Source organism: Lactuca sativa, chromosome 5 (assembly GCF_002870075.4).
Source record: "Lactuca sativa cultivar Salinas chromosome 5, Lsat_Salinas_v11, whole genome shotgun sequence".
NCBI classification, from domain to species: Eukaryota; Viridiplantae; Streptophyta; class Magnoliopsida; order Asterales; family Asteraceae; genus Lactuca; species Lactuca sativa.
The window spans coordinates 312,172,290-312,184,086 of NC_056627.2; the positions used below are offsets into that span (position 1 = coordinate 312,172,290).

Genomic DNA, 11,797 nt, shown 5'->3' on the forward strand with positions numbered 1-11,797 from the left:
TTATGTTCCTCGGGGGTTGCTCCATACGGGGATGCTACCACGAAGGCATTGGAGGATAAGCATCCACACAAGCCACCACCATCCATGTCGAGTACCATATGTTCAGTACCTCCCCTTGTGGTTGATATTGATAATGTCCTTGGGGGAATTAAATCATTCCCTAAAGGAACCTCGTGTGGGAGAGATGGGTTGAGAGCTCAACACATTTTAGATGCTCTTTGTGGAGAAGGTTTAGTAATCGCCAAAGAACTCCTATGTGCTATCACATGTGTAATTAATTTATGGCTAGGGGATATGCCCTTCGAGTTTGGCGGAATTTGTTGCCTCTGCTCCTCTTACCCCGCTTCTAAAACCTGACAAGGGAATACGACCTATTGCAGTAGGAACTATATGGACACGTTTGGTTTCCAAGCTGGATATGAAAGGTGTTGGTAAAGAAATGGCCGAGTATCTCAATGATTTTCAGTTCGGGGTCAGGGTGTCGGGTGGTGCTGAAGCCATATTACACAGCGCTAACAGGGTGTTGAGTGAACGACACAATGACGGGTCTCTTTCCATGCTTACTGTGGACTTCTTTAATGCCTTTAACCTTGTTGACAGGTCCACATTACTTCATGAGGTCAGATTGAGGTGCCCTTCTATATTCTTGTGGGTAGAATTCCTATATGGTCAAGCAGCAAGGTTATATCTAGGGGACACACATGTTTGGTCTTCTATTGGAGTTCAACAAGGAGACCCCTTGGGACCACTTCTCTTTGCCCTTGTGTTGCACCCACTCTTGCATAATATTAGAGAAAATTGCAAGCTTCTTCTCCATGCATGGTACCTAGATGATGACACACTTATTGGAGATTCTGAGGAGGTGGCCAAAGCCTTAGACATCATTAAGGCTATTGGCCCACAATTGGGCCTTCAGTTGAATATCAAGAAAACCGAGCTCTTTTGGCCCTCGTGTGATGGAAGGAAGCTGCGTGAGGGGTTATTCCCGGTTGGCATCGGGAGGTCGCCATTGGGGGTGAAAAATCGTATGAATGCGTGCGAGCAGTCCTTAGAAAGGTATAAACCTGATCTATTTTCATGTCATTTTTTTTGAAAAATATTGAGTTTAAGATGGTCAAAACAGTCCTTAAACATACCATAACTTTTCTGTTGAAAGCTAATGTTTACGTTTAGATTATACATGTTTGAACACAACACTCATTTTTGCTATTTTTTAGTGCATAGCTCATATCCACAAGTATTCATGCAATATATATGTTAACAAACACATTTATCATGATTTTTATGAATATATATATATATATATATATATATATATATATATATATATATATATATATATATAAGGTGAACTTCATGTTCATGCTAATACCCAAAGGTTAAACACATAACACTTTGGTCCATGCAATTATCCAATGGTTAAACGAGATTTTGACTTGTATTCCCCCCCCCCCCCCCCAAAGAGTATGAAAAAAACGAAAAGGAGTGGGGTATGAAGCTCACCTTGGAGTTTTCGTGTGGAAGGAAGAAGAAGGAACTTTCGAGCCTAGCTTTGTGTCTTTGAGAGATTCTCGAAATGTGGATGTTCTAAGGGTCATAGACACAAAAATGAGGGTGTAAGTGGAAGGATCTTAGCATAAACATGAAATTAAATACTTTGAGTTTAACATAGAACTTACCAAGATGCCTAGAACCGACTTTTGGTGGTGATGAAACTCGAGATTCCGAGAGAGCAAAGGAGGAGAGTTTCTTGACAGCAAAGTGAGGAAATGGAAGTTTTTTCTTGTGTGTGTTGTGGTGTTGGCCTTAAATAAGAGAGGGGGGGGGGGGGGTCGGCCAAGAACAAGAGAGAGGGAAAGGAGAGTTGACTTTTTGATAAGTTGGGGGGGGGGGGGGGGGTTCGGTCCTATGGGAGGCCCAAAAGAGGTTTTCGGTCCCCCTAAGGCCTAATGAAAATATATCGGCCCAATAAGGCCCAATGAAGAAGTCTTGGTCCAACAAGGGTTTTGCGCCAAGAATCCTTGGGCTAAGGCCCAAAATTGATCGGACTTAGTTATTGGATCAAGTTTTGGTTTTGCATGAGGCTATTTCATTTTGATTCTAAATGTACGCACGTATAGATCCCAATAACATTGAAATCTTGGACTTCAATAGCCCAATGAGTTGGGGTACGTAAGTAAGGTATTAAGGTTTTAAGGTGTTAAATTGATATGATGGTATTCTAGACATGTCTCACTTGTACAATTAGGCTAATTACCCTTTGTGTGGTACTTGTATGATAACTCACATGTATATTGTTTGATGGAGAGGTGGACCTAATAAGATATAATTATGGAGAGGTGTATTCATTTAGCTATACTAGGAGGTGGCATACTCAACTATTTTATACCTTGTGAGTTTAAAGCTGATGGGAACCCCTTCATTTCCTTTCTTTCCCTTTCATTCTCAGTTATTTCCATGTGGGAGGATATATTTTAAAAGGAAAACGCCCCACTATCCTTCCATTCATTTTCTTCCCCTTCTTAAACGAAACTCGAGAATGCATTTCATTATATTTCCTTTCCTTCCCTCCTTAAAAAAATCTCAAGAATACAATTTTCCTCCTATTTTATTTCCTTCCTCTCCTTAAAAGATCTCAAATACACATTTTCCTCCCATTTTCTTTCCATCCCCTTCTTAAAAGAAACCGGAGAACATGGTGTTAGTGAGATTTTGGACAATAAGGTTGATTTGGTTGAGTTTTAAAAACAATATCAAGTCTTTTTCCTTAATAACTTTGCAAAAAATAGTAAAAAAATTAGTCATTGAAACCGCATACGAGGCTAACTCGCATGTTGTTTCATGCCTCGTCTGTAGTTTCGTTGTAATCTATAAAAAGAATTTTATTTTATTTAATTTTTTCATTTTTCCTACGAACCGCAAATGACTTAGGTAATCCAACATTCCTCTCGTATCAACAACGTTATTTCGTTCGTTATTCGTTCCTGTGATTCCAAAGAACGAAACCGCAGATGGCTTGGCCTCGCCTGTTGTTTTATCCCCCGTCTATTATTTTGTTTATGCAATTCGCCTGCTATGTCGCTCAAATGGTCAAATATCATACAAACTGCTACAACATAATCAAAGAATAACACTTAACAATGTACAAACAAAACTAAATTTGAAAATAAGAATATTGTTAAGTTGTTAAATCAAGCCAAATATCTTTCTTATTTTCTATTATTGTGTTTTTTTTTGAGATTTTTTCCAATTTAATTTTGTTTGTATCGTGGTTAAGTGTTATCCCTTGATTATTTTGTAGTAGACTAGTAGTTTGTATGTTATTTGGCTTGATTCGCCCCATTGAATGAAATAACAGATGAATTGCGTGAATGAAATAAGGGACGGAACAACAAGCAATAGGTGAAACAGTAGGCGAGGCCAAGCTATCTACGCTTTTGTTCTTCGGAATACGAGAAAAGAACAATCGAAATCACAATTGACACGAGAGAAAACCATCATAGATGGCGTAAGCCATTTGCGGTTTCGTGGGAAAAGGATAAAAATAAAAATATTTTTATACTGCAGACTAGTCAGCAGTTTCAATGACTATTATTTTTTGTAATAAGGAGTTTTTTTTTTTTTTTTTTTTTTTTTACAAATTCATTTAAAAAAGACTTAGATTTGTAATTTTCTCCTTTTCTTTTTATATGATATGGCAAGTAAATAGTAATCGAAGTCAAAAGACGAATGGGCGGAACACATTTATAAAGACTTAACAATTCAGGCTTCGTACCAACCCCCGAGCTTTTTCCAACCGCCGTAAAAGGAGATACGGAAGGAATTTCTCCCTTTCTTTCTCCAATGGCAGAGAAACTCGATGGAACCCCATCAAACCAGACCCAAAAAAAACCAGCAATCCCTGCATATGTAAAAGCCATATCCGGTTCACTCGGTGGAATTGTCGAGGCATCTTGTCTCCAACCCATCGATGTTATCAAGACCCGTTTACAACTGGATCGGGCCGGTTACTACAAGGGTATTCTTCATTGCGGCAGCACCACTGTCACAAACGAAGGCGTCCGTGCTCTCTGGAAGGGTTTGACACCCTTTGCCACCCACTTGACATTGAAGTATGCCCTACGGATGTTCTCTAATGCCGTGTTACAATCGGTATTTAAGGATTCCAACACCGGAAAGATTAGCGATGGTGGGAGGTTTCTTTCTGGGTTTGGTGCTGGTGTCATTGAAGCTCTCGTGATTGTTACCCCATTTGAGGTGAGGTTAGTCGAATCTCCATTCGATTTTACACATGCAATTGCCTAAATTTTTAGTATTGTAAACGGTTTTTAATCTGTTTATATGCCCTTCAGTTTGAATTTCCCCAATTAGCTCAATTATACTAATGTGTCTTAGATCTACATACCCAATTAGTTTAAAATACCATTTCATGGTGCATGTTTGGCATTTGGTTCGTTGGATTTAGCTTTATATTTACAAAAAAAAAAACTATAATTTAGCTTGGCTGCTTCTTCAATTTGCTAAATAGGATGAATGAAATGGCCTGATGAAGGTAATGGGTTTAGTAGTCATAGATCTATAGTTTTAAATCATATGGAGTCTATTTAGGGGATATAAAACAACGATTAGAGGTAGTGAATGTGTACTGTTTTAACAATTATAGTGAAAAGGTAGAACACTGAAATATATAATGAATGCTTTACCAGTTACCTTTTGGTTCTCTAGTAATAAACTAATAATAATACCATTGAAGTCGTTTATAAAATATGTTTGTCATAGCTTTCTTCTTTTAAAAAGTAATCTACTTAATTGTAATACTATTATAGACAAAGAATGTACTCATTTTGAGAAATATCATTTAAATTTTCCTCAAGTTCCAAACAAGATTTCGGGGATTGTTTCTTTTTGACTTAGTGGACTCAATAAGACAAGACCTAATTTGATAAACTATATATGAGTGTTTGAGTGTCTCCTTTTGACTTAATGGAAAAAAAAAACTTAATAAAGAAAGTTATAGAAACAAGACTTTCGTCGATTGATTCCTAACTTTTACAAAATATCCTCATTTACTTGTTCATTCAGTTTCCATAAGTCTGCTGATATTTTCTAGAATATATCATTTATCCTGACAACACTTTATATGTGAACAACAGTTAATAAGAAAAAAAAAACAGGGCCTTAGATGAAATCAGCTAATTAACTTTTTTACTATTACAACATTGTGGCTTAAAAAAATCCACCATATAACAATGTTATCCAACTAAAAAGCAATTTTCACTAATATAATCGGGTAGTTTTTTCAAAGTATAATGTCGTAATAAGAAAAAAGTTGAAAGTCCAATGCTATAATTGGGTAAAATTGAAAATACAACATAGTGACAGCTATAATTGGTACATTTTTCAGCATCTAATGTCTTCAACAAGAAAAAAAAAGTTGAAAGTCCAACGCTATAATTGGGTAAAATTTTCGAAGCACGACTTAATAAGAAAAAAAAACGAAAATTTGATACCATAATAGAAAAACAAAAGAAAATAGGATGCTATAATAATACACACACACACACACAATAAAAAAGACAAAAGTACATTGCTATTTCTTCCATTTATCCTTCAAATTCGCCTCAAATTTCAACTTTACTTAACGCAGGTTGTAAAAATAAGATTACAACAACAAAAGGGACTAAGTCAAGAGCTTCTAAAATACAAAGGTCCAATCCATTGCGGGCGGTTAATCATCCGTGAGGAAGGCGTACGCGGTCTCTGGGCCGGCGCTTCCCCAACCGTAATGCGAAACGGCACGAACCAAGCGGTCATGTTCACCGCCAAGAACACATTCGACGGGTTGTTATGGAGGAAACACGAAGGCGATGGAAAAGTCTTGCAACCCTGGCAATCGATGATATCTGGGTTCCTAGCAGGCACTGCGGGCCCCGTTTGCACTGGGCCTTTTGATGTTGTGAAAACAAGGCTAATGGCACAGAGTAAATCGGGAGGTGAAGGGAAGTATTATAAGGGGATGTTTGATGCAATTAAAAAGATTTATGGTGAAGAAGGGGTGTTTGCTTTGTGGAAGGGTTTGGTTCCACGGTTGATGAGGATACCACCCGGTCAGGCGATTATGTGGGGGGTGGCTGACCAGGTGATGGGGTTTTATGAGAAGAAATATGTTCATGATATTCCGTTACCCGTATGATTTTTTTGGTGTTGGTTTTGTAACTTGGGAAGTTTTGTTTTGGTTTTGTAGACCAACATTGGTTTTAAGATGGAGCTAATTGCTAGAAATAATAACGTACTTTGATTTTCTAGTTATGGTGTTGTACTTTTAATTTTTTTTTTCTTATTAGGACACTGTACTTTAAGAAATCTAGTCGGTTGTAGCATCAATTTATGCACTCTATGTTGTTGGCTGAATAAAAAAAAAAGTTGACTGTTAATATCATAAATACGTAACAAATTATTTTTAAATGGAAAGGTATTTTCTGAATATCTCAGATAGTTTGTCTCGTTTTATGATATTAACCAAACAGTACATCTGAAATAGTTTTCCCCTTTATGATATTAGCCATTTAATTATATCAATGTAGATATATAAAAAGAACATGAATTAATAAATTTAACAATGTAATGATACGTGTACATAAACCTGTAGATATGGAAACCGTGTACAAAGTCAAATATGATATGCTTTGAACTTGAAGAGTAGTTCAATGTATTGCACTAAAAGTTAAAATCTAGACACCACCGTATGAAAGTGAAAGAAGCGATTTATTAAAAACGTTTTGAAATTTATATTATATAAACTATAATATGTTTTTAGTCGGTTAGTCTATAATAACGAAAATCGAATACAATACAAATCACACGGTAAATGTACGTAATAATAATAATAAAGTAATAACTATCTTCAAAGATCAGAGTAAGTGTATTTTTATATAAAGTTTTAAAAATTAAAAATAATATTAATTATTATGAATTAAGAAATGAAAATACTCACCATCTTAACTAAAAATTTGTCTTTGACAAAGGAAGAAAAAGGACACTGTGAATATGAAATTGGACACGCATGATGCTCATGAAAGGGAAGGTTTTATTCTTTGGAAGGTTTTATATTACTTTTTTAATCATCTTTTATATTATGACATTCACATTACGCAAACTATTAAAAATGATTGTAAGTATTATATCATTAAGCATTTTATGATTCATAATACATATATTAATAATTAATAATCATAATACATTCAAATGTGGTGCCCTCTTTTTTTGAGGTCGAGGGTTCGAGTCCCGTTGTGGACATAGGTGGAATAGGTGTGGTTAGCTTAGGAGTAGATTAGATTGCCGGTTCAAAAAAAAATTTAGTATTTGGTTATAAAAAATATTAAAATATACAATTTCGAGTTTTTGACCATTAAAAATATTTAAAGCAGCTTAATTTGATAAAATAGAAACTAAAATAGTTCAAAATATTAAAAATTAATACCGTTTTCAAAATACTAATAATATTTACAGTTCACGTTTAGTTTCAATCACAAATTATTTCTTTAACATTCAAATCTGTTATCTGTTATAATATATAAAGAAGTAATATAATAAACTAAGTACATATAATAAATTAATAATTTAAAATAATAATATTTCTTTCAATGAGACCCATCTATATGTGGCATGACTTTTCCGAAGGTGACTTTTATTTTAAGAATTATCACAAACATATCATTAATTTGATATCTGACAAAAGAAAAATTAAATATTCTTTCTTCCTATTTATTTATACGTGAAATCCATTAATTATCTATTTTAATTATATCTCTTGATTTTGAGATGTGTTTTGATAAATAAGTAAAAGAATAAATAGGAAGATATTTAATTTCTCTTAACAAAATCACTGTTCATTTGATGTGAAAACAAGGCTAAAGGCACAAATTAAATAGGTAGGTGAGTTGAACTGTTGAAGTATTATTATAGGAGGTTCGTCCATTTAAAATTTTGATATATATATATATATATATATATATATATATATATATATATATATATATATATATATATATAGTAGTTGTGATACCCGTATAATATACGGGTTGATTAAAACAAAATGATAAATACAAATGATTAAACATGAAGTTTTATTTAAATTTGAAATTTGAAATAAGTATAAATTAAAAAAAATGAAAAAATTAAATTAAAATTATGTGTTTAGTTGTCAGACCCGTATATTAAATGTGTTAATTATAACAAAATTTTAAATACGAAGGTTTCAATTGTAAATTTATTTAAAATTGAAATTGAAGTTTGAAATTTGAAATTAATATATTTATTATGGTATGTTTAATTTATAGAAACTAAATTAATGGTATATATTCAATAATAATAAATGAAGTAAATGACAAGTGAAAAATAAATATCTCAAACTATAATAGTGTTGTATTTTATATGGATAAATAAAATTTTTAATTAAAAAATTAAATCTCATTGTTATAAGAGATGTTTGATGCGATTAAAAGGATAAAAGGATTTACGGACCATTTACGTGTATGTGTTTATAGATACCTTAAAAAACTAATATAAATATATAAAAAAAATACTTTGAGATATCTAATCTTATTTTTTGACTTTATAAATATTTTTTTTTTGAGATATATATTTTTTGACTTTATAAATATAAAAACTGTATATATAAGTATATTTTCGCAGAAAAAAAATTATCGAAAATTATTTCAGCAAAATTATATATATATATATATATATATATATATATATATATATATATATATGTGTGTGTGTGTGTGTGAGTGTTAGTGTGTGTGTGTGTGATATTAAGGTTTATAAAGTCCAAAAAAAAAGATTAGACATCTCAAAGTATTTTTTTATGTATTTGTATTTGTTTTCTATGTTTTTAGGTTTTTTTGGTTTATGTATTTTCTATTAAACTCTAGTGTGTGTGTGTGTGTGTGTGTATATATATATATATATATATATATATATATATATATATATATATATATATATATATATACCAACAGAGACAAAAATACTTGAATCTCATGCATTTAAAACTCTATTGCCCTTCAATTGCATTTTAATAATGATTGTAATCATAAAAAAACCAACTTACTTGCACCATATTATTTTGAAACTTCCATGTTTTTTTCACATTCTTTGTAATAATCGTTTTAAAGTGATTAATTACCTTTTAATTTAATATTAGAACTCAACTTTCAACTAATTAACCACTTGCAACGCCTTGTTTCTGGTACGCATTTATTTATAAATTATTCGTTTTTATAGAGCTACTCGACGAGTTGGAACCGCCAGACTCGTTGAGTAGAATCAAGTCTTGGACGCGGGTTTTCAGCCATCTACTCGACAAGTCGAGTGTAACACCCCAAGTTCAGAAGTGCAAGTTTAGGGTTCTTGGTGTAATTAAGGAAGATCGACCCCGCGAGTCTATGGTTAGACTCGACGAGTTGAGTCACGATTTGGCCATGTGCTAAGTGGTTGACTCGGCGAGTCAGTGCTGGAATGAGAAACCCTGATTCCTGTGATTTGCACCCTATATAAGGAACCTTAAGTCCCACCCCAGCCTCTTTAGCACTCCCTTTGACGTCCAAAAACTTTCCCCATCGATTTCAAACCCTAAATTGAGAGTGAGAGAGATTTAAGTGTGTTTTGGAGCTTGGAGAAGAAGGATACTTGAAGCAAGAGCTGGTGGGATCATAGAGGAGCGAAGTGGATCTGATTTCCTTTTTTGTTGGCATCAGATTAAAGGTAAAAAGTTGTTGCCTTGACTTTGTTGTGTTTAGATGGTTCATGAATGAAGTTTTAGGGCCAAATTGCCATATATGAGCCTCCTTTCGAATATTGGATTCAGATATGTGGTTGCTACTACAGATCTAGTCTGGTCCTGACTCATGAATCTGGAAAGTGATAGCTTTGGGGCTTGATTGAGAGTGTCCTTGCCTTAAACCTTCACTTTAGCTTGAGTAGAGCTTGTTGAGCCTTGCATGCACGTAAAGTTGGAAACTTTACGTGTGGATCTGGCCCTAGGAGTCCAAATCTATGTATTGAAAGCAATGGTTTGGCCTGTGATCGTCTGAATGAAGGTATTACGTATGGAATCGGCGAGTCTGGGAGATGACTCGACGAGTCGGACTAGAGATTTGGCATGAATCGCGTAGTAACTCGGTGAGTCACATGGGTGTACTCGACGAGTTGGATGAAGATAGGCAGGAACTCGACGAGTTGGAAGAACAACTCGGTGAGTCTGTTGAAGATTACCTTGGGCTCGGCGAGTCTGTTCTTGGTGTAGCACCTGGTTCCTGGTACGTACTCCTTGTGATTAATATTTTAATTTTATGCATTTTGCCTTGGACTCGGCGAGTTAAAGGACCAACTCACCGAGTAGGAGCGGGATAAGGCGCAGGGTTAGAACTTTGTACTCGGCGAGTCAGTCCCCGGACTCGGCGAGTAGACCCTGTTTGGACAAAAACCCTAATCCGGGCATTTGCACCCTATTTAAACGCTCTAACTTGGCCTCCAGAGTCCCTAACACTTCCAGAGAGCTGTAGAAAGAAACCCTAGCCCCCATATTGTTCTTGAGAGTGATTTTGGCTTTGTAGAGAAGGTTTGGAGCTTAGAGGAAGGAAGAGGAGGTTGAAGTGTGCAAGGAGGGGAGGTAGATCCGGAATCTACACTGTGAGAAGCTTCCATTCAGGTAGAAAAGTTTTTACCTTGATCATTAGTTCATTAGATCCCCTTTTTGTCCCAAATTATTGGTTTCAAGCCCTAAAACCTCAAATTCCATGTATTTATGCTTTAAGTTCTGAAAGGACTTTAGATTGGGATCTTATGGACATCCTAGAAGTATAAAGTCTCTGTGGTTGGGATTATTGAGGTCCCTATTGAGTGTATGACCCCTTAAAGAGCTTGGATTTGCCTTCTTGAGCTCATAGGGCCATGCATGCACGTAAAGTTTGCAACTTTACGTGATAAGCATGCTCTAGGAGCATAGATCTATGCATTAGAAGCGTTGCATGTCTCAGTTTTGGTCTATATGGGAAGTGGGTCGAAGGGACTCGGCGAGTCCCAAAGTGGAACTCGGCGAGTTATATGAAGATGGTCTTAGACTCGGCGAGTTGTTCTTCAAACTCGGCGAGTCATATGAACTTTCACTGAATAAGAGGGGTTTAAGTGTTGAAGGTCCAACCCTTCGTATCTGCACGCGGAATTAGCAGTGTAACGTAGTCTCAAAACCCCAAATCCTCTTACGGGATGTTCTGGTGAGGATTGGAAGCGAGTAGGAGATCTGCTCGTGGAACTCGGCGAGTTGCTCTCGGACTCGGTGAGTCGGGTCACGAGTCGGTTCCATAGTCCCGAGTAGTGAGTGAGGGGTGACTCAGTGATTTGAAAGAGAGACTTGGCGAGTAGGACCGGGTTAGTAGGGGAAGGACTCGGCGAGTCTGTGCCATGACTCGGCGAGTCTGTGCCATGACTCGGCGAGTCCAGTCAACTGGGAGTTGACCTTGACCAAGGAGTTGACCTTGAACAAGGAGTTGACCTTAGACCAAGGATGGGCCAGTCAATTGACCTAAGGATATTTATGAGTGGCTAATATATGTGTATGGGTTTGTAGCCGGAGGATTAGCGGTGCAACAGCCATACGTCTAGTAGCCGGACTTTCGGTAGCTACTCTTTGAGGTGAGTTTCCTTCCAGTAGTAACAGGTCTAAGGCACCAAGGCCGGCCCGATTAGATAATATGCTAGTTTCGGAGTGTGGGCAGAGCCCGTATCTCATGGT

At 35.7% G+C, this 11,797-nt stretch overlaps 1 protein-coding gene across 1 annotated transcript; it reads left to right on the top strand.

Moving 5' to 3' along the window:
* Positions 1–3,649: 3,649 nt before the first annotated feature.
* Positions 3,650–6,305, top strand: LOC111887930 (mitochondrial succinate-fumarate transporter 1). The gene is made up of 2 exons (XM_023884066.3): positions 3,650–4,257; positions 5,648–6,305. The coding sequence occupies exons 1-2, from the start codon at positions 3,844–3,846 to the stop codon at positions 6,191–6,193; spliced, it is 960 nt and encodes a 319-aa protein (XP_023739834.1). The 5' UTR covers positions 3,650–3,843; the 3' UTR covers positions 6,194–6,305.
* The last annotated feature ends 5,492 nt before the right edge of the window (positions 6,306–11,797 follow it).